This window comes from Lissotriton vulgaris, unplaced genomic scaffold (genome assembly GCF_964263255.1).
Source record: "Lissotriton vulgaris unplaced genomic scaffold, aLisVul1.2 SCAFFOLD_1872, whole genome shotgun sequence".
Lineage (NCBI taxonomy): Eukaryota > Metazoa > Chordata > Amphibia > Caudata > Salamandridae > Lissotriton > Lissotriton vulgaris.
Window position 1 is genome coordinate 342,694 of NW_028248775.1, and position 26,110 is coordinate 368,803.

A 26,110-nucleotide genomic window follows, 5' to 3' on the forward strand; every position below is an offset into this window, starting at 1 on the left:
CGGCTGTGTACCGTAATCAGTGTGGCTGGGATAAATTGTCACCAAGCCACGAGATTCCTTTACGGTCTCAGCCACAGCCTCAACCTCAATATCCCATACGGCGTGAAGCTAAAGCTTCTGTCGCGGCTATCCTTGAACAATTGGAATATCAAGGTGTAATTGAAACGTGTGTGTCACCGATGAATAACCCCCTTTTTACTGTGAACAAGCCGGACGGCTCTTATCGTTTGGTTTTGGATTATAGGCATTTGAACTCGCATTGCCGTAACTGTGCAGTACAGAATACTCATGGCTCTGCTTTAGTGAATAGTCTTGAGCGTAAACGGTTCAAAACCACGCTTGACATTTCCAATGGTTTTTATGCCCATAGATTAGACGGTCTAAGTTCCCAATGGACCAGTTTTACATGCGGCGGTGTGCAAAAAATGTTTCGGCGTCTCCCAATGGGCTATAAGAACAGTCCTGGAGTATTCTCCGCCCGCATTGTCTCTCTTCTGGAGAGCTTCGACCCAGTTGCTTGTTCGTATGTGGATGACATCTATCTCACAGACGACGATCTTTGGGAGCATCTGTGTCGAGTAAATAGCATAATTTGTAACTTTGCTGACATAGGTTACAAGTTTAACTTTGCAAAGTCGCACATTGCAGAGTACACAGTGTTGTTTCTAGGTTACAAGCTTAACAACGAAGGGAAGGGTTTAGCACCCCATTTCCTGGAGAAATGCGCACAGTTGCGCTCTCCGACAACACTGAAAAAATTACAATCTCTGCTGGGCTTTTTGAATTTCGGGAGGACTTACATTCCGGAATATGCCCAGCGTATCAAGCCTTTATATGCTTTGATACAACCATCTTTTTCCAAATCATGCTGGCTGCCTGAGCATTCAGCCATTTTACAGTCTTTGCAGGCTGATTTGCTCGCCTCTGAATACTTACAGACTCGTGATAACCAGACCAACCTGGTGATAAGAATTATCCCGGGGGCGGTGGGTTTCACGTACCTGACTTTTAATGAAGGAGATACAGTACCTATTGCTTACAAGTCACACTTGTACACTTCGGCTGAACTGCGCTTTTCCTCTGTGGAAAAAGTTTTAACGGCTGTGCAGATGGCGATTCTTAAGGAACGTGCCATGTCACAGGGAAAACGCATGTTGGTTGTTACCCCGTGTCCTGCCTTAGAGGCGGTTACGAAAGCCAGTGTACCTAATTCCAAAGCTTTGCACCCTCGGTGGATTCAATGGGCTGCGTCCTTGACGTCCCAGGATGTCACGTTTATTTTTGACGCCACTTTACGGTCGCAGGAGTATTTACAGTATGAATTTGTTCATCCTGCTCCATTAGCATTGCGGCCGTTGGAGGATTTCCATTGCATCATTTACACTGATGGTTCGGCGCAGGTTGCGCATGGCTCTAAACATGCCTACGTTTCCGCTTGCGCCATTGTGGTCGGTGCCATGGTGAACGATGAGTTCAAGTCCAGTGTCGTGCACACGCAGACGCTTGGGGACTGCACCGCACAATTAGCAGAGCTTCGTGCTCTGATGCTTGCATTGGAGTACGCAGATCCTGTTGTGACGACTTTAATCGTAAGTGATTCTTACTACTGTGTCCAGTCTTACAATGAGAACTTGTTCTTTTGGATTCAGAATGAATTTCGTGACTCCAAAGGTAGCACAATAAAACATAAAATGATCTTGGTCCGAGTGGCGGAACTTAAAGAGAAGCTGCCACTCGTGTTTGTGATTCATACTCTCGGTCATCAGCGCGTGGGGGTCCACACTGTTGGCAATTCGCTTGCTGATGAAGCAGCGAAGTCAGCGGTATCAAAATACTTAGTTGCAGCAGTCACGAGGTCAAAAAGCAAAATAGATGATGACATCTTGGCAGCAGTTGCTGCAACCGAGAAGGGAGGTAAATATCCTGCGGGATTCCCTTCTAGATACACATACCACTTAAGTCCCGATAAGGTTCCTTATGTGAAAATCCCTGAAGTTGGCGAACATCTAGTCCCCAACTCGGATCGCAGGGCTGCTTTGATTGCAGCGGCTCATGAAGGTGTGGCGTCTGCGCATGCGGGCGTCTCAGCCACTGTAACTCAGCTACAACAAAGATTCTGGTGGCGGGGACTGTACAAACAGACGCGCGAATATGTTCTTCAATGTGACATTTGCCAGCAGATTAAGCCTTCAACTGCTGCGCGTCCGCCTCAGACAAGGTTGTACATCTCGAATAAACCGCTTGGATGCGTTTATTTGGATCACTGCGGTCCATTTTCTTCTGATACTGCATACAAGTACATCTTAGTAGCAGTTGATTCATGCACACGCTTTGTGTGGGTATGGCCACATCGGAGCGCTGATTCACGTACTGTCATTAAGGATTTGCGAGTCTTTGTGGGAATTTTTGCCTGTGGTACCTTCCATTCGGATCAGGGTCCGGCTTTTGCCTCTAAGGCATATAAGGATGCTATGGTTTCGATGGGGGTCCAAGTCAAGTTTTCGAGTCCCTACAGACCTGAGGGTAACAGTGTAGTTGAACGAATGAACCGCGACTTAAAGCAATCTTTGACAGCTCGAGTTATAGGCACTGGCAGTAACTGGTTAGCCCACCTCATAGGCGTGCAGCGTGCGCTTAATAATCTCCCTAGAAGGTCTCTGGGTGGGCGGACCCCATACAAAATGCTCTTTGGTATCAAGATGTATGTCCCTGACCTCGATGGGCTGGACTGCAAGGCCCAGGCCACGGCCTTTGACGTAGATGAACATTGCAATGTTTTACAGAATCTACAAAAGACCAGAGACTGTCTTGCAAAGGAACATTTGCCCTCCACATCGGATGATGCGCTGCAGATCCCGGTAGTTGGCTGGCTACCCCAAGTTGGAGAACTGGTTCGAGAGAAGATCGATAACAAGAAAGAGTTTGGTCCCTCATATCGAGCACCGGTTCGAGTTCTTGGAGTGAAGGGCACAAGAACAGTCATTTTACCACCACTTCCAGGTCGTAAGGAAAACAGATTTATTTCTATTGACAATGTCAAGACACACAGGATGGCCGGTTCTTCATAGCATGACACCGGCTGTATCCTGTCCTTCCATGGTGAGGCACTCTGTGCTGGATATTACATCTGGTGCAGAACAGGAGGTGTCCCTCGAGATGCCTGCCATATCCAGTCCTTTATTAAATACTATTCCTGTAACTAACATTGATGAGTTGAACTACACCTATCCTGCTGATTTATCGATGCCTGATTTGCAGACTCGTTTGGCCGACCAGTCCAGATTCTCTTTTGACTCTGTTTCGGAACCTACAAAGAATCCCTCAACTATTGCAAAATATGCCACGTTGTTTAAAAAACATTTTTTAATTCCCCCTTGGACATACATTTGGTTGATCCTATTTTCATTTTACCTTTTTATGTCAATTGGTTTTGTGTTTTATTTTTTCCGCTTGATCGATGGTCACTACGTTAAAGAAAGAACAGGAATTCGGTACCTAAATGGAACATTGGCCCCTCTTTCCTCTTCACATTCAGCGCACAGACTGAAACGAAACTTAAATACAGTTAACATTACTGCTTGGCCTGTCCTTGATGGGATTGTGTGGGATGCGGTTAGGTTTTAGATACATGGGCCCACTGAAGTGATTAATGTTCCAAATGTGCTTAGAGTAAACATGGGAGATGTGATTAAACAAAATATACGTTCTGATGATTGGGATATTCAGGCCGTAGAAGCATTATTCTCTGATTTGAAGTATTATGCTGCCTTCGATGCTGAGGATCTGTATTCAGATTGTTTTGTTTTCAACACTATGGTAATCATTGTTTGCATAAGACAAATTCAAGGAGGGTTGCTGTAAATTATACACAATGGGAACATTGCCCTGCTCCATTAGGTGGCAGCTCCAATACGTTTCTGAAAAAATACACTTATTTCACAGACTTTAATCAATCTAATCCCGAGTCATTTTATTTCAAAATGACACAAAAGTCCATGTCCAAAGTTAGACTTACCGATACAAAATTGCTGTATTCGAAGTCCTTTCTAGACAGGTTGGCTGTAGATGGCTACGAGTTTTGGAAAGGAACAATTGACCTTAAATCGGTTTGGGGTACCAAAGATTGGCAGGTACAAGGCACTGAGGCTTTGCACCGTGCATGTCTCATCCCGAATCACATGTTGTTTCTAAATTCATCCATTTTCCAAACAACATGCTTTGGATTGGCTACTTCTAAAAAATTAAATGCACCGACCATCCCAGATTTAGAGGAATATTGAGGTTGGGGTAATTTTACTGATTTGTCCATTCATGAGTTGCAAGCTCTTTTGCACAATTCATCTTTTAACATTTCCAGTTTGGATTCCAAGGGTTGGCTGATATGGCATAGGAGTGCTGATTCTTGCCAACGCCGTTTTTTGGGTTTGGCTGAAGGGTTCACGGAAGTCAGACCCGATCCCCGTTTTGAAGAAGACTATACTGTCACAACTTATTCTGTGGGGAAGCTGTGTCAAAATTGGTTACAACATTCCACATTAGCTGCAGTTAGACTACATCTGTCTCAATTAAATGATAATGTGGATTTGAATGATTTTATAAAAGGCCCAGCTAAAGGGAGATCTAAACGATGGCTAAACGATGGCTGTATGCGATTTACAATGAAATTTGGAAAGTTTCCCAAATTGAGGCTGCTAAACGCCTGAGAGCTATTGATCAAGCAAATTTAGAAAAGGTGCTTGCAGTTGTCGATAACAGTATTAACACGCTTTCTTCCCGAATTTACACGTTGAACAATATTGTGTCTTCTGTTGTTGACATTGTACATGATGAAGTGTCCGTGTTATATCATGGTCAAAATCAATTGCGTTCTGTGATGCAGTTTGCTTGGACACTACAGACTCTGAAGTCTGGTCGAGTGCCTTGGAATTTTATGAACGTCTCATCACTATTTGCCCCATTTAATTTGACTGAAAAACAGCGCATGCTTTCAATGAGAGATGCATCATTTTCAATGTTACACATTGAAAAATTAGAATCCTTGCCCTTTTCTGTGGCTGAGGTAACTGCTGCTACATGGCTTATCCATGGTGTTATTACCTTACCTTTTGCTCTATATAAATTTACCAATTGTATGAAATATATAGCTATAGGGCGATATGAACCATTAGGCAGTGCTTTCCTCCATAAGACATGGTCTTTACCATACACTTACAGATGCCTAAAAGAGGGAAATGAAGTGAATCTGAATGGTGAAGAATGTACACAGTCGCCTGACCGTTCACTAATATGCAGACACATCCAGTTGCATGGTTCTTGTAATCAGGACAAACCTAATTTGGCCTGTGTTTTGAAGGGGACACCGGTTCCTGCAATAGTTCCCACATTCACTTTATTATCCAACGGTAGTTATTTACTTTTAAATAACGAAATGTGTTGTGGGTTAATGGTCGGTATCGCATATGTGGTAACTGTGTCAGAGAGGGTGGTTTGTTGCAAGAATGTGTTATATCCACCCACGCATGGGAATTCAGAAGTTTCAATTTGGCCACGAATACCAACCTTGAAAGCTGAGTTCAATGGTTTAAGCCGTATAAGAGCCCTATTGTCTCAAAAGCAGGTGGCCCTGAGCTCTGCCCGCAAAACATATGTCCTTCACATAGCTAACACACGCACAGAGGTGCAGGCACTTTTAAATACTGATTTGCCGTTTCATTTCGCCGAGCTGGTTTATCAAATCTTCAATGCCTCCTCCACAGTAGGCCTGGCTCATTTTTTTAAATTGGTTAGCAGTGGTCTCGTGACTACATTTGAAAAAGTATTTGGTATTATCCCTGCAGCCTGTTTGGCGGATTTCCTGTTTTGCTGGCTTTGGCTGCAGGCGTTCTGGTGATATTTTACTTTATAAAACATGGATGCCCATCCTGCGCAAGGAAACGCTCAGCACCTACTGATGCAGTTTCGCAACCGGATGCTTGATTACTATGTCTCCTTGCCGCTTGCGACTTTAAGCACGGCTTTTGGATTATCGTTCAGATTCTCCTATTTCACATGTGTCCAGCCCGTGTTTCATTGCCTGAGCTGTGATTTTGACTGGGCCATTGATTTGTGTCTCTGTTTACCGACTTCTCCTGACGTCGATTTTGATCAGCTGATGAACCCCGTAGTGGCTCACGAGTTGGTCTGTTCTGGCGAAAGGGTTATGGCTGTGGCAGCGATGCATGGACTAATGGGTCAGTGGGACATATTCGCAGCGGCGCATGACTTTCTGGCACATAGTGTTCTCGAGAATCCACTGAGTTGTCCTCTGATGTTGCTAGAGGATCCGGTATGTTCTTTCCCATTACTTAATTGGATGGCTGAACTGTTTTCGGATGATGACAGTGATTTCATGTTGGAAGCTGTTGCTGCATATTTTGCATATTCTACCCAATCATGAGATGCCTTGGAGACTTTCATTATTATGGCACGTGACTTTTTAGTAATTCTGAATGGTGCCTTTTTTCAATACGAACATTCGACTTTCATATGTTCTGGGCCTATGAACTGAGAGTAGGCCTTAAGTTTGACTTTTATATTTTGTGTGGCCACTATAGGCATTCATACATATTTTTGTTTTTAAATTTTACATACATTTGCATACATTTAGCTTGGCTCACTATCATTGAACTCTGCTTTCATGTTTTACCTTTCATATGGTATTAGCTTGTGTTTTCTCCTTTTTAAACCGTCCTCGGATCATTGGGGGGGGTGTCATATGGTTACTACGTTTCTATATATTGTGTTAAGTTAGCATGAGCTTATTAAATGTTTAAACGCAATACTTTCTTTCAGCTTGAGTTTGCACACGACACCTAATTGTTATTGTAGCTTTCAACCTAGACGAAAGATGTGATTTATTTGAGAATAATATGTTTTTGCTCTAGTATCAGTCGTGCTTGGTACACTTGGTACAACTGTCTGTACACCGAGAACTGCACACTCTAAGAATAACCTAACACAAGGTTGCTGAAGGCCTGATCCTCGCACCACGTTAGACATAACACAAATAATGTTGCTGCCAACATTGGGCTCTACGCGGGTTTAAGATACAGTTACAGGGAATGAATCAACACACTTGATGCTTCGCATGCAGAGAGCTGGTAGCTGTTGATGTGATCTCCTCCTACTGAGAAATTAGAGGTATGTGTCCGCCCTGCTAGAACCCAGATGAGACCTTCTTAGATATAATATAATATGCTAATTAGGGTGCGCGAAATATAGGTGATACAGAATTCTATAGATTTTTGCATTATAACATGCTATCACCTTTTGCTTACTATGGATTAGTGACTATGCTGCTGACTCTGATTTTTATAATATGTATGTTGATATTATACAAGATACTGCGTTTGAGAATGCTGCATTGAAAAATAAACATTTCAAACTTGCACGTGTATTCTTTGCCTCCCAGTTTCGGTTTGGAATGATTATATAACGAAAGAGTGTTCATGTGTTCCACGATATCTGAGGTATTCTAAGTTCATGTTCTGGATTGTCTAAGTCATTGGTAAGTTATTACTACCGATGAGACACTGTAGCTAGCTTGGTAAGGGGATTTCTGAAACAAAGGTGAGTTTTGGGTCACCCTAACTCACCCAGGTTCTAGATCTCTGTGCACAGTTCTGTGGGAGAACGGAAACCCTGCTACACTTCTTCCTTGACAACAACTTCATCTCTTGCCTTATTTTCTTCCCTTTCTTTCCTGGTCTCCATAATGAGCTTACCTCTGTGTCCACCACAAAGCCTAGAAACTCCATAGTCTGTGTAGGAATCAGTGAAGACTTGTCTAAACATATCACAAAACCCACATTCTTTAACAAACTCTTCCCCAGATTCAATTCTTCCGTCAGCTCACCTGCGCTCTTATTCTTTATCAATATATCGTTCAAGTAAGCAATCATTTTTATTCCCCTTTCTCTTGGGAACTCTACAACTGGCCTTAGCACCCTTGTGAAACACCAAGGAGCTGCAGACCGTGTGAACGGGAGACTTTGGAACTGCCACAACTGCTCCTTCCATCGGAAGTGCAAGTACCCCTGACTCCATTTCGCTATCGGAATCGTGAAATATGCATCCCTGAGATCCATTTTCACCATCCAATCCAAATCCCGAAGTAAATGCCTCAGTACACGTATATATTCCATCTTGAAATGTTAATATGTTACACATTGATTTAAATTCCTCGAATTTGTCACCGGTGTCCAACCTTTATCTTTTTTCTCTACTAGAAATAAAGTACTTACAAATTTCCTCTCTTACCTTTACTATCACATTCTTTTCTAACATTTTCCTACCTCTTCTTGCACAACCTGTTCCAGATCTTTTTGAAATACCAATTAATTTGGCTCTCTCAACTGGTATGGTTTTGTGTCGAGCACTATTTGGTAGCCTTCTGTTGCTGGTAATACCCAGGTATCTTTTGTTTCTGTTCCCCATTGCTCCTTGAAAAACCTCAACTTCCTCCCACACTTGTAGGGATAAAACCAGAAACAGTCCTCATATTCACCTTGGCTTTGACTTTGACTGGGGGTTTGTCTCCTTCCCCTTCCTCTGCTACTGCAACCTCATCCTCTCCCTCTTTGGGGATAAGATTGGTACCCTCCTTAGTTCCCCCTGTAATATTTAGTACCTCGGTACCCTGCACTCTGGTACTGTGCTCCGTAGTTTGTTCGGCCGGATTCGTGCCCTCTCCTACCAGCCCTGCCATAAATATTATTACCTGCAAATACTCTACGCATAGAGTACTGTTGCTTATCCAAATTCGTGAACGTTTGAACATATTTAGATCAGTATTTCACCATTCCATCCCCAAAAGTTAAACCTCCCCATCATCAATAGACAGTTTTCTAGCCAAATCAGTTGGATTTGCATTCATGCGCATAAGCACGATTCTGCACCTTTGTGCCAAAAGGCTTGTGTTTGCATTTCCTAAAAACAAACGGCAGGTTGACACTACCCGCTTAATACATTTGAATCCAATTCCATGTCTTCAAAAAGGCATCCTCCACTACACCTGATATTTCTGTCCAGGTCTCCCGGATATCCAATGCCCGGTTTCCGTGAGTTCTGCAACCCTTTTTGCAGGTCCTTCCTCATCTTAAACAAGTATCTTATAAGTTTGAGGTCTAAATTTGGTGTCATTGTCCTCTTCTCATCCAGTATAGGACGGGAACATCCTATCCTGCATAATATTCCTGTGCTCCTTCTCTAAGGACCTGTGCACCCTGGCTTTAATATAGTCTGAGACGTGGTCCAGTGGCCAGCAGTCCTCCCCTCTAGGGTGCCTAGTATCCCTTGGGTCAAATAACGTTTCCCCAAAAGGATCTACCACTGTAGCTTAATCTATTATTTTATTCCTCTTGCTTATTTCACTCTCTTCATCCAATCTATTTTTATATTCTATAATCCAAAATATATTCATCCAGATCTTTATCAGATCTCTTTTGGCGCCCCCATATCCTCTTTAGGATTCAAATCATTCTCAGTGGGAAACTGGCCCTTTCGTGCGCCGCTTCGGCACCAACTCGGATTGAGCCGCTGTGGGTTCCTTAATCACTGGATGAGTTATCCGCGTGTTTCCTTTTTTTAAGGCACTTTCCTCCCGGACCTTTGTACAGGTCTTCCTCACCTGATATTGAGAAGTATTCCTCCTCATCAGCATTCCTCTTTTCTCTATTTTTGACCAAAACTTGCCTAACTGTCTCTTGGCAGCGACCTGAATCTCTTTACTTACAATCCTACTAATCCTCTCCTCCTGATTAGGGTCTTCCTTAACATTCTCAGTTGTTCTGTCTTTTTTCCCAGTAGTATCCAATGCTTTTCCTTGTATATTCCCTTATACCTGACCCAAAATATCCTGCTTTTAAAATATTTTAACCGTATTTCTCCTTTTCCAACACTTTTTCTACCTCACGAGATCCTTTGTGTGATAAAACCCGCTCCTTCCAACTGTTCCAGGAAACAAACGCACTTGCCATCGTTACGTTGCCATGGAAACTCTCTCTGCAGGCCTTTTTCCTAAAGAAATGGGCTTCAATGCTTATATGCGTCTAACTGCCTTCAAAAAAAGAGGCATGCATTGCAAAACAAGGCCAAACTTCTGTAAACAAAAATGGCAGACGTGATGACGCTCTGATGTCCCCGCCTGATTGTGTATATGGCTGCATCAGAGCTCACGTACAGGAAAGAAATAGTAGCCATTCCATGCGCCAAGGAAACAGCAACCGCTCCTCACGCTCGAGATTTACTGCACTCTTGCACGCGAGCGTGAGGGAAGCAAACCTTTGCACTCGAAATGTTAGTTATGGGGTATTTGTAGAGCGCACGGCTACTCCAAGGAGTGTCCTAGCGCTGTCTTGACCCCAAGACAGAGCACGTGAGAGACCTAACAGCAAAACATCTCTTCTACTGTTGGAAGAGCCAGGTTTTAAGATTCGCCTATAGCTAAGGAGATCTTGTTCTTGTCTAAGAGAGAGTGGCAGACTGTTCCATAGCTTTGCGGCTGCCACCGGAAACGAGCGACCCCTTACGTGAATGACAGAACTTTGTCAGAAAATGAGTGAGTCAACCTCTTACTAGATTAAACAATGTCTTAATTTGATTACAAAATACGTCAACGCCTATTGAAGTTGTTAGAAATGCAATTCTACGGTTGAAAAGGAAAGTAAAACACTTTGTCACTTAACCAACAGCATAAAGGCACTTTAGGAATACAGTCTGCTAAAATGGTGCAATACCCATAAATTGGGTAATGTAAACAGTATACAGTCACTTAAATTACACCATCTATTATTCAATATAACATCTCGCATAAAAACTCTCAATATACTTATCTGCTGAGAAGCTGCAAAGAAGAGGAAGAAGATGGGGCCAGTGTTTATGGGACTGAACTTTCTGAGATTCATTGTGATGTTTTTAAAGTTCTGTTGTGGACGCCTTTAATGGTTGCTGCACAGTAGGAGTGAAGAAAATTCATGCATAATGTTAGCAACAGTCTTAACATAAAATGCCAGCATCTCGCTACAATGAGTGAACGAAACATTGTTTATAGTTTAGAAACAATAACCGAGAAATCAAGATATTGACTTCTATGAAAACTTGTTTCCAAGAAACTAGAAAATGAAAGTATCAGGCTACACTAAAACACAGATTAAACAATATATTCCAGCAAGCTGAATGATCACATAACACTGAAACAAATATTTGAACGACTTTGGAAATTGTGCATCTATGGTTAAATTTAAATTTGCGGGTTTCTAACGAGCTAGAATCGACTCCCGAGGGAGAATCTCTGCGCAATAGACCGCTGGGGAACCCGTCCTGGCTTTCTCTGTGAGATGGTCCCTACTGGGTATCTCCAAGGTGGAACCAGGCATCCCCGTCGTATGTGGGGGGACGTTGTAGAGATGAGGCAAGCTAATGCCCAGAGTTGCAGAGTGTGATCTCTGGTTAGAGTAGGCACCGAGGTGAGAATTATCGAGTCCGCTGACCATGGTCCACGACCCTGCCGCATCGGGGATTGAACCCTGGCCCCTGGCTGTCCTCTGCTCTCGGGTCTGCCACCTCTAACCAGTGAGCCACACCACTCCACTTAAGACATTCATTTGAATAAATGAGTATATATAGTGCAAGAGGGGATGCCGAAATAGAAACTATAATTCGATTACTATGGGTTTGTGTTTAAATCAGATTGGTTTAAAAGTTTCTGTGGTTCCATGGGTAGTTTAGCTTTCACATTTAGTTCTTTGGTGGCAATGAGTAGATATGTAGTAGTGTAGAAGGATGGGCTATGTTATACCCAGGTGTGTGGTTAACTGGAAGGTTTAGTAGTTGGTAAGAAGGTACACCTGTGCACAGGTGATTGTGTGGCCAGTGAATGTGTTTGTGGTTGGTGACCTTCCCACGTTACTGCATGGTACACGGATTGGTTGCATGGGTACTTAGTGAATTAATTGGGTGAATGTGTCCTCTGCTTTTGCTTGGATGGAAGCCCGGTCAGGGACTCTTATAGTTAAGCAGCTTCGGGCAGGGAGGCATGGTTGAGGATGTTTAGCCTGTGGTGTTTTGAGCTCCAAAACTATAATAACCTTTCTGTTAGCAGGTGGAGGGTTCCAGCAGCCGTCAACAGTCGTGGCCGAGCAGGAACTCCCTGTAACAAGCTCAGGGGAGCAGAGGGATGCTGAAGAGGAGAAGCTGGACTCTGCGGCGTTATAGCACTGGCATCCTGCAGGTGAAGACTGGTCAATCAAGGTAAGGGCTGGATGCAAACCTTCGAAGCAGTGAACAGTTGGGACTGAGAGCCCAGTCCAGAGGCCAAGTCGCTCCACCTAAACATACACAGCACTCTTCCAATCTGTAGAATGAGTCCATCCTCTCGAATGTATTTTGTGAGTCTAATGTTCTCCACTTGCTCTCTGTCGCTCCAGTTTTGAGGACTGTGCACACGCTAGTCCCTCGCTCAGTGCTCTCTAGTTTGCCTTTGTCTCGCCAGACTGGGTCGGTGTTTGACAGGAGGAAGAGCTGCCTTTTACCGTGGTGAGGCTGCTGAGATGCGAGTTAGATTACTGGCCTGACCACTTTATTCCGTGTAGGTTTTCTTAACTAATTCAACGTTTTTGCTTAACATTGAGAGAACGAGACCAACCTCTCCAACAAAAGGTTACCTTTCTTCTGGGATGGGCACAATTAAAAAAAAGTAACATTTTAAAAAGCAACCACAGGTAGTAACTCATTTCATTTTGAATAATTGGTTGTGAAGCAGTCCCTTATACTATTCACATTAGTATTTCCAATAATTAAGTTGGGTTTAAAATTCCGAGGTAATGCTCTGCCAAATACTATGCGTTAATGACATGGGAATCTGCTGACAGAACCAATATCGATGCTGTGCAGAAGAACCGGTTTTGAATGACCACAGAGGAGGAAACTGCTCGGTACCCCGGCCACACCTCTGGGTGGGCACGAAGGAAAGGGTTTCTTCATTTTGTATTTTGAGTGTGAGGGTCATTGTGGGATTGTTTGGAGTTAGAAAACAAAAACTGCTAAAAAATAGTGGGTAGTGTTGTCCCCTAGAAAGTTGACCCCATTTGTTCGTGAATGCAGTGGATTCTTCCCCACTCGCAGGCTGGTGGAACCTATAAACTGGACCGTCACCCAGCTGCCCTCAGAAAGCTATCTAGACCTGCATAAGATGAGAAGAGGACTGCTGTCTATTACCTGAGAGGGGCCCGGAAAGAACGGACTTACTCCTTCTTCTAACTAAAACAAAGAAATGTACTCCACGGGTCAGTTGGGTGACCTCCTGTGTGGATACAGGGGCACTACAAGCTTCTGGAAGCCTTATCCTGAAAGTATTCAGCAGGATCAGTGGAAACTGTCCTGAACTGGACTTTTGCTGTTGACCTCTGCCTCACAACCTGAATGTATCAAAGTGTCCTCACCTGAGGTCCTGGCGACCTTAGATTGTGTACCCCTGTGTTTGTTTGGGTACCAGAAGAAAGTTTGGAAACGTTGAAAAACTTTACCTCCAGAGATTCAAGGGTACATGCCTGAAAAAGCATCCGGCTGCAAATCCCATGGCATCGGATTGAATTTCACGTTCGTCCCAGTCAAGGCTCTCAGCACCTATTTCATCCCATTCTACGTTCATTGAGAATCCTTCAAAACTCTGGGGCTCAAATATCCCCAAGCCCCTTCAAGAATCCAGCCTTTGGTGTTACAGTGGCACTTACAGTTACAGCCGCAGCCTGCTCAAGGTCGATTTATGTTCTCAAAAACAGAAAAGGTCTCTTTCTGCATTCGGACTTAAACATGTTTTTGAATTTTTTGACTTCCATGCTTTCACTAGAACCGATCCACATGTATCGGACCAGGGCTACATCCCGGTCGTCATGATCACGCCTGGGTCCTGGTCTACCACTTCTGTAGACTGTCATTGGTGCTTTGTTCGTTTTGGCTCTCTTTTCACTTAAATCTTCAAAAATATTTCTTATGGTCTCATTTTACTCATAAAATCGGTTGTGAAATTATATTGTGTTTTGTGTGATTTTTTCTGTTGTGTATGTGCTGCTTAGATACTTTACACATTGACTTTGATTAAGGCCTGGCTTCTTCGTGTCACGTTACCAGGGATTGAGCGCAGGTTTATTTAATTACATTTGTGTGACATCATCAGGTGGTGGCCTTATCCTTTGAGGTGGACACTTGTCCACCACAAATAATCATCCACTCTCCTAAATTCATGATGTTGTGTTCTTTAAAGAGCTGTGCTTCAGCCTTTTCCCAAATAGGAGCAGTGTTGGGGAGGCCCTGATGGATACGTAGATGTTCCAGATCTTTTTGCAGTGATTTGTCTCCAGAGGGAGGGTATTCTGGGTGCAGGTGTTCCTCTAGCCACCAGACGTGGTGAGGGAGTTATTCAGGTAGGCAGTAGTACTAGCTGCAATGGCTTTGTAGATGATGCAGCTAGTTTTGAAGATGGTGCGGGCCGGCTAGGAGGGCCATTGGAGTTCTGTTAGTGTGTGGATGATGTGGTTACATTTCCTCAGTCCCTTGATGAGACATGTAATCAGTGTTGGATGGCCTTACGGGGGCCTATTGTGGAATATCAGATGCAGTGGAGGAGGGCATTGCCACCACCCAGATGTGAGATTGCAGCAGTTCTGATCTTCATTGCTCAAAGAGATGCTTTCTCATTCTTTAGTAGAGAGATCTGGCACCAAGCCATGTCGATTTTCTTGATTCTGTGTTCATTAAGGGTCAGTTTGGAGTCCAGAGAGAAAGTGAGGGATTGGGTAAAAGTTGGGGTTCAACTGAGTCAAGGTTTCTGTGGTTGAGCTAAGTTTGGATAACTTGTTGCTTGATGTTCTTGGTAAACAGCAGGAAGTATGTTTTGTTGGTGGCAAACGTCAGGCAGTTGAGGAACAATTAGGTCTGGATGAGATGCAGACAGTGCATTTTGTGTTGGATGCCTGACTCAAAGGCTGTTGTCAAATACAGTTGTTTTGTGGCTGACATGTGTGTAAATGTCGAAGCTTTGTTGGTGAGGAAACTTCAAAGGGTTGAAGATCACAAGAGTCTAGATGGACCTTAGGAGGACTTTGCAGATGATGGGACCTTTTGGGACTGTAGGTACCCATGTGATCATACTGGTGTTAGTTGAATAGGTAGAAGGAGAAACAGTGGAGCACTTTGTCAGTAAACCCCGTTCAGAAATTCAAGGTGTGGATGAGGTTGGGTTGGGTGACTCTGTCAAAAGGCATCTGAAAGTGGGTCTCTAAGCAAAGGGTTGTTAGAAGCCAGGGTATGTGGGCGCTCTGCTATATGACACACATTTGAATATAAGAAAGTCAATTGGTGCTACTAGGAGAGGGGATAAGCCCAATAACCGCCCAATTTGTGTGAGGGAGAATCCCTCAAAGTATACAAAGTTCTAACCAGACCTAGGAACACAATAAGATATTAACAGTATGCAAATTGCGACAACAATCAAGAATGATCCATAATCATGCTGCAGTAGTGTTGCTTTATTTTTAATTTGATTTTCATTAAGCCACAACAGAAACCAGCCGTCACGTGTTTCGTCGCAAGTGGAAAATAATTCTGCGACTTCCTCAGGGCTGAATAGTGAAGTATAACTCCTTGTAATCGCACTGGCTGGGCTTAAGCAGTATCTGTGGTCGATTTTCTTAAAAGAAGCCGGGCTGCCGGTTCTAAGGTTCTCCGGCTAGCTCCAAGCGGTATATTTACTTCTCCATTCATTATTCAAAGAGCATCGTTGGGGCTAGCCGGAGAACCTTAGAACCGGCAGCTCAACGTTCTTTTAAGAAAATCGACCACAGATACTGCTTAAGCCCAGCCGGGTTGGAATTATCAACGGCAGCGCCGGTCTGGAGAGTCATGAAGAGTGATTTATTTCTGTTAGCAGCTTTGTTGATGGTGTTGGTTTAATACTTGGCTGATGTGAGTTGTTTGCATGTTACACACAGGGACATCAGTAGAATGAGGTCACAGGGAGTTTTGTTTCTCTTTTCCTTTGGTGGAGGGAGTGTTTGTTGTTGGGAAGATCTTTGGAGTTACCACGGTGCTCAAGAGTTTATCTTGCACTTGTTGATTTTAGTTGGACTGTGGGTGTTGGCATGATTTCGAGAAATATTTCAAAGTCATGTTTATACGTGATGTCGTAAGCAGGGAAGCAATAAATTAGATCTTTGAAAAATTCTTGAAGGATCTGCAAATGTTTTGTTATTTTCGGGGTTAAATGTTGCGTGTTTGCTGTATGCAGAGAGAGAGGCTTGCATTGGATGGCCGTTGATTTTGATAAGACGATGTTGAGGCGTTTGGGGAATTTTGTTTGGTTAGCATGCTGTGCCATGTGGGGTGTGTTATTAAGGTTTAGGAGTGAGACTTTTTTCATTTTTGCGTTTTCTGGGTGGGCGAAGACACCAAGGATGGTGGTGTAGGCATTTTATACGGCTGTGCAGAGGCCTGAAAATTCATGAATGAAGTCTTTCTTTTATGAATCTAGGCTATCTATGCTACTGATGAGGTAGAGGGTGGTAGACCGAGGTGCATTAAGTGGGAAGTAGCGTGCGAAAGGCTGTGTGGAGGTGAGCGTTAGTTGGTTGCCTGCGGTGCAGGACGAGGCAGGCTTATGGTAACAGTGAGGCCACGTTCCTTTTTATGAGTGCGCTCACTGGACGCTGTAGCCGGTGGTAACAGTGACATCTATAGTGTGTGAGGATGTGCAGGTGATGAGCTCTGCAGTGTCAGAAGCATGAGAACTTCATAGTGTGTGTTGATGAGCGTGTGATGAAACGTGTTCATTATCTTGAGGTGTGTTGTGATTAGTGGGATGTGTATGAGGCTGTAATGATGCGATGTGAGTGAGTGTGTGTGGTCGAGGCGTGAATATGGGGATGGGTTACAGTGGGTGCTGGACTAGGAAGAAGATGGGATTGTACTTTGTGGGTGCTCGCGGTGGTGGGGGTGGGACAGGGATTCAATCACTCAATCATCCTCTACATGTGAGCTGCATTATATCACCCGTGAGGGTACCAGGCGCTGGGCTGCGGGTCTCAGTTGCAGGGCCAGGTCTGGCGCTTCTTCCTGAAATCTGTCAGTGAGGGTGTTGTTTGGAGGTGAAGGGGGAAGGCGATCGAAGACTTGATAGCGAGGTGGGAGAAGGAGCGTCCTCAGGTGCTGCAGCGGCAGCTGCACAGTGTCTTTGCAAGGGCCAGGTGGGCAGAGCGGAGGTTTCTGAAAGATTGGTGGAAGTTAAATTGGTGATGCATGTATGCAGGTCTTTGGTCGTGAAGAGCATAGTAGGTGTGGGTCAGGTGTTGAAAGAGGTATCTTTCCTGGATGAGAAGCCAGTGGATTTCTCCCAGGTGCTGGGTGATGTGGGTCCTTTTGGGGAGGTTGAGGATCTTTCTGGCTGCTGCGTTGTGTATCGTCTGAAGTCTTCTCATGCGTTCGCTGGTGGATGCACTAAACTGGGCATAAAGCGTGTGTTCCAAACTTACCACACAAACTTGTACTAGAGTAAGCCAGCCTGCTCAGGGGTTGACATTGACGAATTCTTAAACCCAATAGAGCTCCCGACTGTTCAGGTGGAAGAGGCAGAGACGCTAGGAGGGACAGCAGTTAAGGCAATAGCCAGAACTAAGACCCCTGTCACAGACAGCTTGCTAGTAGAATTTTATTCGACATACATCGAAGAATTGGGCCTTAAATTGGTGAGTCTCTACAAAGAAGCACAAGATGTGGGCAGACTCCCCTCAACAACGCAAGAGGCCCCAGTGGTACCGCTTCTGAAGTCAGACAAGTCCCCCATGGATAAAACAGCTTACAGGCCACTGTCTACGCTCAACCTTGATTTCAAGGTCCTATTCAAAATACCGGCTATGCGTCTCGTCCTGCATATGAGTGCCCTCATACATAGTGATCAGGCAGGTTTATACCGGGGCACAGCACTTCCACCGATAACCAGAGACTTTTCAGAATACTCGAGGCACGCACATATGATAAGAAAGAGGCAGATATTTTTGCGGTGGATATCGAAAAAGGCTTTTGATAGCCTGGAATGGTCGTACCTTTTACTAAGTACTGAAAAGATTTGGCCTAGAGCAGGGTTTTGTGGAATAGACTAAACTAGTTTATGCTGAATCACTGGCTCGGGTGAAGACGGGCAGATTGATATCAGACAGCTATCAAGTGACCAGGGCCACCAGGCGGGGTTGCCCCTTATCACCACTGCTGTTCACTCTGGCCTAGGAGCCTTTAGCCTGCCATGCTAGACCCGGGAGACCCTTCAAGGGTCTCGAGATACTAGGGCAGCAACACCACATAGCATTGTATGCCGATGACCTGCTTTTCCTCCAGAATACGAGGGAGGACCTGCTGGGGGCAAGGGAGCTTCTCACACGACTTGGAAGTGTTTCGGGACTCAGAGTCCACTGGAAGAAGTCATGTTTCTTTCCGACTGCTGCGGGTAGAGACAGGCCAGATATAGGTCAGGATGTCATATGGGGATCTCAATGCTTATCAAACATAGGTACACAAATATGTCATGATATCTTGGATTCCCTCGAGGGCAACGTAGGGAAAGCCTTATGAGGCCTTAGAACGAATATGGACTTTTACCCAATCCCTCCCTTGATCCTTGACCATAGGGTTTATATGGGGGACAGCAAGACGCAGGGGGACGCTCATAACACTGCAACAGCCCACGGCGCAGGGTCCGACTGTTAGATTTTGCAGCAAAAAGGGAATATAATCAAGAATTATACCCCAAATAATGCTGGTATTTGGATTGAAGTAATATTCATTGAAAATAATGTATGGATAACAGCTTTCATTTATCAGACTCTAGCCAAAATTGCAGAAAATTGATAAAACAGTCTGAAAGACATTCATAATTTAATTATAATCACTGAGTAGCTCGCAGACTCACTGGACTGCTGTCCGGCGACATGAGCAGTAAGCACGGCTGCATTGGAAAGCTGAGAGTGGGAGGCACTCGTTTAGATACCAGCTCACCAGGCGTAAAGCAAATTTTAGTTTTGAGTCAGATTATGATTTGAAATGGTCTGTGCCACCTCGAACTGTGCGGTAGTCACAGTCCTTGCTATCCATGCCAGTAGACCAGCCAGAGGTGGGAAACTCCAGCTCTATTTTAGATACCTCTAGCTTCTCGCTGCTGGCCCCGGGACATCCCCACTCCAACACCCAGGCCTGGCCTGACAGCTCGACTGTCTCCCAATGGTACGACCCTGTTTACGGGGTTGAGTCGCGCACTCTGCGCCCCACTGTCCCAGCCCCGCCGGCCTCCCACAGATCCAGGGCACCAAGGCTTTGGAGCGGGGCAGAGTGGCGCTGGACTTAGTCTTGTCTTTGCTCTACCTCTCCCCAGCCCAGCTTATTATCCCTCTCCTGAAGCTGCCATGAGGGACATGCCGAGGAACAGTGAGCCGTGGGCCAGCGGGGGAAAAGTGCTGTGACTGCTTCAGTTGCAGACCACAACTCTGCCTCGACAGGGAGCCATTGACCTGCACGACAACTGAATTAACTTTGCTGAGGGCCAAAACATTCGGGAGTCCTGGGACCAGAGCAGTGAAGCAACAAAACTTGAGGGGGCCCACTGGTAAATTACAAAGAGGGGCCTACTCCCCCTGCCCAACCCAGGCAGGAGCTCTCAGGCCAGAGACACGCCTCCCGTGCCCACTGCCGTAGGGGGCCTCCTACAGCTTGTGGAGAAAGAAATGTGCCAGTACCTTAAGGGGGTTGTTGCAGCTTAAGCTGCCACGTCGCCCCAGGGCGCTTCGGAAACAGATTCCTACCGCAAAAGAAAACAGAAATCGGGCAGTTCTCCAGTAACAGCGAAACACTGCTGTCCTACTCTGCGCAGAATGGTGCAAACTTACAATAGGAACAGAAGGAGGCCGGGGCAGAGACAGCACAGCTGAGAACCCAGGTCCACTCGGAACCTAATGCGTGCCGGCCGGTGGGCCGCGCAGTGGGAGTTCAGCTGCAGCTCCAGGCTCCCGGCTGTGCTAGCTGCGAACGTGGCCCCACCCGGGCACTAGTCAGGCTGTGTTGAGTCAGAAAATTAAACTTGGGTTGAGCAACTCAGTCTCCACATGGGTGCAGTGAATACTTTTGTTGGTGAGTGTGGTTACTGAACGCTGCCTGCTAATGCCAAATTGTCAGTGGCGCTTAAGCAGCGCTCCGGCTGCTTGAAAGCTGAGGAGGTGCTATAATGCGTGACAATACATTTCAGTGCGGTGATGCGGACCATCACACTGAATGCATTAGTCCAACGTCTTATGGGTGGTACTTGACAGGGCTGGAGGAGGCTCTGTTGGCCTGTCATTTCATGGAGAGTTTGCTGCCCAGAATGATGCCGAGGTTGCGGTCGTGGTCTTTTCGTGTGATGGTGAGTCCGAGTTCTGCTGGCCACCAGGAGTCGTTGCAGATAGTGGTGTGGCTGCTGAAGAGCAGCACTTCGGCCTTGTTCGCGTTGAGCTTCAGACGGCTGTCCTTCATCCCGGCTGAGACGTCCTTCATGCAGTTGTGTAACTTTGACTTCATGGTAGTGAGGTCCGCTGAGAGCGAGAGGACGAGCTGGGTGTCGTCGGCGTAGGAAATGATGTTGATGTCTTGGGTTCTGACCATGTCTGTTAGTGGCGTCATGTAAATGTTGAAGAGGGTTGGACTGAGAGACGCACCTCAAGGGACGTCGCAGATCGTGCGCTTGGGTTGTGAGGTGAAGGGAGGGGGGCAGTTTCTCTTGGTATGGCCTGTGAAGAATGATGGGATTCACACCCTAAGCCCTTCCCGAAGGCCAAACAGGTAACACTCTTCTTATAGTGACTTACAGCCGCAGATGCCTCATCTTTTTAATATTCCCCAGGTGTTCGACTGGATCCGGTAACTTTTTCATCAAATAGATGAGCGTGCCGAATGGTGGCGCATAATGTGCGGGCCTAAATAGATACCACTCCAGCGTGCTGATGTCGTTTTTTTTCTTTCCATACAACAAGATGCAGGTTAGGAACTTCCTTCATGTCTCGCAGAAATATTGCACCTCAGAATTTTCCAGAGTGCAAGGGATGTCACCCCCAGAAACGACAGGCTTCTGGCCCTGTGGGGATTGTTGCAAACTAACAGATCCCCACCAGGTATTCTTAATCAGGCATATGCATCAAGCAAGGATTTTGCAAGTCCTTAATTGCAATTATTAAGAAATCGCAATAAAGATCTCGCAAAAGCCTATGCATGTAGGAATCGCTATAAAAATAGTGATTCCTACACATTCCTTATTTGCGACTCACAAATTGCAATTTGCAAATAAGGAATGGCTTCTCATTCATTCCTATGGGCCTAGGAATGAATGGGAAACTGCATGCTCCATTTGCGAGTACCAATTGCGACTCTTAAATTGCGCATGCAATTTCAAGGGTGTCAAAAGGACACCCTGTTGCACCCCTGAAATTGATCTGTGCACATTTGTTGCGCACACACAAGTCCCTAGGACGTGTGTGTGTGTAACCTATAACTTTAAAAAATGCACTTTAGTGCACTATTCAAAGTTTTAGCAAATTATCATGAAGTTCAACTTCATGGTAATTTGTGACCCCTAGTAGCGAATTCGCTACTTCAAAGTGGTTCTTGCATTTAAGGAATCGCAAAATGCGATTCCTTAAATGCAATCGCAATTTGAGAACTCGCAATTAATTGTGAATTTTATAATTGCGAGTGCCTTGACCCTTGATGCATCACAAAACCTAATTTTGTGAATCGCACCATTTACGATCGCAAAAAGCTTTGATGCATGGAAATTGCCTGAATGTGCCTAAGGTTGAGATACAACTCCAAGACCTGCACCAATTTTGTGTCGATGAACCCGAAAGCCTTCTGGGAACGTGAGGCGAATCTGTCGCCAAGCATTAGAGGACTCCCCGCCAGGGCCACTGCAAGTCTCGATCCACATCCAAGGTTAATTTCCGATCTCGTTCCTGTTCCCTTTAGAGGCTGGTTTTTGTCACTCTACAAGTCTTCAGGGATATCTAAAAGGAAACACGTTTGAGCTTCTTCCTGAGGTGGTTGATGTCATATTGACAGTCAGGCACCCCTCAAAGAAAACTTCATATGCTTGTCGTTGGAACAGATTTGTGGCTTGTTGCAGCACACGTCAGATTGGCTAATAAAGAACTGAAACATATTGGCATTAGGGTCATAGGACCATAATACTCCCGTTGACCCGATTTATCCATTTTTGTAATTTTAATATCCCTGACAGATCCATGAATAAAGGGACTCTGATATCTGTTGGCGGGTTTTTAATCTTTAACTCCCCCATGCCATATCTATTCAAGAGCTCCTGGAATTCAGTCGAGCCCACCCTGGCTTCCAGGCGTCAGGGGGACCCGATGATGAAGCAACACACCACCAGGGTGTGTGAGGGTATAATAAACAAAAGGAATTTTTCCTCTCCCACTCTCTAGTGGAGTTTAGTTTATAGCTTCAAGAAGAACCTTCCCAGCACAAACAATTGCAAGGCAGTGCAGAAGAGAACCATCCCTCACTGAATCGTGCCCTGCATTAAGGTCTGCTGCGCATTGGCTGAAAAGCATTCTTCAGAAGGACTGCGTGCTCAATCTGCCATTCGTTAGCATGCAGAGTCAATGTCCTAGACATGTGCCAGGTAGCTACATGACCGTCCCTCCATACGTTCACAAAGCACTATTGTCTGGACTGTAAGGTTCACTTAGAGGGGTATTTTGACCGCTCAGTGCTGCATGACTTTCTAGAGTGAGTCGATCCACAGACCCGCCGCCAAATAGATCCTGCTTTGATATCTATTCAAAAGTTGAGGAATCCGCGGCTAGATGTCTCTATCGGTAACACTCTTTCTGGTAGAGGCTCTATCTAGCTGCAGATTCTCCACCGACCCTCCCATCCTCCCCTTTTTGTGTTTGGACACTATTCATGAATAAGAACCCAAGTCGAGGAATCTTCACCCACTCTACCGATTTGCTTTTTGGGGCTCTGTGTCTGAGGGTGCAGACAGTCCCCAAAGCAACAGACGTCAACACTTGAGTGGCAGCTGCATAGGCCTTGCACGTCATTTCCGGAGCATAATGGCATTAGTGCAGAGCCGCACGGTGCCACTTTCCAGCGTAGAGGTACAGTCTGACTCCTGGGGAGTATTCAAAAGGTAAGAAATCTGCAGCTAGATATATTCTCTGCCAGAAAGAGCATTACTGAATGGGTGTAACTTCCTGAGGAGTGCAAAGTTTCTGCTTTTGCATGCCTCATTCCCATGCGCGCTCTCGTTGTCAGACCCAGTAACATCTTTCATGCTCTGTTGACCCCTGTTCACAATAAAGTCACCCTGTGCCTTCATCAGAGTGTTTGTACACTGTATAACTATCTAGTGCAACAGAGGTATTTGGAGAACTACACCATCTTGTAAAAGTGCCTTTACAGTCTAGCCTTGCACTTCTAAAAGTGTCTCAGAAATACCTTATGTAGGAGATGTACCTGGGCTAAAATGGATAACAAGGCGGTTGAGGTAGTGGACACCAAAGGGATTATAAGGCGCACCCAGCAAGTAATCATTACTTTCTACAGCATGCAAACACACAGTCTGATGGTGGGATCTCTTACCTGGTGATGTCATACCCCTTTACATGACAGCATTCAGGTGAGACATCTCAGGTATGTCTTGTACCGACTGCTGCTTAACCAACATTAACGTAGGACGTGGCCCCAGGACGACTGCTTGACCACTAATTTAAAATGTTGACTAGGCACTTAGTGCAGCATACATGCTACGTTTTTGAATCCAGAAATCTGAAAATAAGGCATTGAACCAATGGTGCTGGTGGATACTGTCATCTGCAGATTCTTCTTGTAAATCTCCCCAGGTGCCATTCTGGATCCTGGAATCTTTCTCAGCATTGCTCCAGCATGCCGGCTAGGGAGGGTCGTGCTGTTCCGTTGCACCCCGGATGTGATTCTGGAGCATCTTCGTATGAGGAGCCGTAGCGAGCTGCTCTTTTTCCTCTTCAGTTGACCAGTTCTCCAATGTTCAAGGGAAATGTAACCCCCTTAAGCGATAGGCTCTTAAGTCTTGTAGGGATTGTCACAAACAAATGTTTGTGACAGATCCCAACGTGGTGTGCCTGTGGTGTCTAAGGTCACATGGTTTTGCGTTTACTGGACCTTCCCTCCTTACTCAAATCACCTGTTGGGATGCATTTTCTTAAAGGTCTGTGTAAGAAATTGTGTATTAGTTGAGGGGGTGAGAGCCCCACTCAATTAATAAACACAATCCTTGTCAGGGTAAACCACAAAAGTCACTAAATAATCTTATTATTAACCCTCTGGTTGCTTGACACAAAAGCATCCAGGCTTAACTTAGAGGCAATGTGTAAAGTATATATGCGGCTCTCAAACATTAATATGAAAACACAACACAACAAAAATACCAAATCCATTTAGAAAGCTAGTGTACATTTTACTAAATAGATTGACTACAAAAATTAAATCAGTAGAACCAAAGTTACAAATTCTGTAAATTTTATGTGAAAATAGAACCAAACAACAGAATAAGCCAATCATGGTTATCTGGTTATGGTGGACCAAAGGAAACTCACAATTTTAGGTCGACCGCAGAGGGGCGTGGCTCACCTCAAGTTCACGCGACGAGCTACTGTTAACATCCACAGGGGCCGCAGGGACCACAGGGAGGCTCTTGTTTGGCAAGCGGAGCAGGTCGGGTGTGAAAGGTCACTGTTGTAGTACAAAGATCATGTTGTCACTGGAGCTTTGCATTGGCTTTTGTCACAGGCTGTCATGTGAAGAGCAGATCTTGTGTTGGCGGTTGTTGCGGGCTGTCGATGGTGGCTCAAAGTACAGGCCTCACCGGAGCTTTGTGTTGGCAGGCATCATGTACAGTTGCTGTTCGGCTTGAAGATCATGTCCCGCTGGAGCTTCGCATTGACGGTCTTTGCGGGCGGTCGAGTCTCGGCATGAAAAGGTCCCTTAGAGGTCATGAGGAGACCATAACTTCTGTATCATCACGTGTTTCAGGAACAGTTCTCTCTTTTGCCTGCCAAGGATTCAGGACCTGGGGGCTACTGTTTGGGGATCAGAACTCACTCCAAAGGAGGTCAGCAGCAGGGCTCAGGCAGGTCCAGTTGGTGCTGGTCAGCTGGTCATTGCAGGGAGGCCTCTGAAAGCGTATTGTGTCCCTGTAGCTCAGACAAGAGGCCAGACCAGTTGACCCTTGGAGTCACGCCTGGGTTCAAGGCAAGCATGTGCGATCTTCCTCCTTCATACAACAAGGCTGTTTCTTTTCATCAGGCAGCAGCACAGTCCCTCTTCTGAATCTTCCACGGGTCCACGAGTGTTCTGATGAGAGGTTCTGAAGGTGCTATTTCTTCCTCCAATGCCAGCCTGTTGGTGGGGGATGCCTCCTTTATCTAATCATCCCCTTACCTCTTTTTTGGCTACAAACTGTCTAGGGTAACAAAGTGCAGGACGGTCTAAGTGTGAACTGCATTCAACAGTGGCTGGCCAGGCATCCCTTAGAAGTCAGAAAGGGGTTTGGGCTAGGCATGAGGCTACACTTTTACGCTCCGGAAGACTGAGTACAACTCCTTAGGATATCCTGCTATGGGGAACAACACCTTGCCACACACCCAAGGCCTTTTGCCCCCATGTCTCGAAGGAATCCACAAAACACCACAGGAGAGCCATACACAGTCAAGGGACCTGGACACTGGCAGAAAGGCACATTTGGATTAGGCTGAAAATGCCAACTTTCTCATACAAATGGCATTTTCAGAATTTTAACTTAAAATCTGACTTCACCATTAAAGAGGATTTTACATTGCAATCCATTTGATTGGAAGAAGTATTTCTCGATCAGTTCCCAAACTGCAGTTATCAATACTAAATGTAATAAGGCAGAGGTTCTTAAGCACTTGACTTCTGTGAACTAAATCATCACTGGAATTGGGGTACCCCTACTGAATTATTACTGGAATACACAAACCCTTGT

The 26,110-nt window shown here is 45.2% G+C and overlaps 1 protein-coding gene across 3 annotated transcripts in view; it reads left to right on the plus strand.

Moving 5' to 3' along the window:
* Positions 1-26,110, plus strand: part of LOC147663832 (uncharacterized) — a 141,628-nt gene that overhangs the window by 112,327 nt on the left and 3,191 nt on the right. Inside the window, exon 5 of one of the 3 annotated variants that reach the window (XM_086950172.1) lies at positions 12,140-12,288. The exons of 1 other annotated variant lie outside the window; for it this stretch is intronic. In XM_086950172.1, the coding sequence (XP_086806298.1) occupies positions 12,140-12,252 (113 nt within the window). In that variant the 3' untranslated portion in view covers positions 12,253-12,288. Of the gene's footprint in view, positions 1-12,136; positions 12,289-26,110 lie in introns of all 3 variants that reach the window. One more of the 3 variants, XM_086950171.1, reaches the window with a different exon arrangement.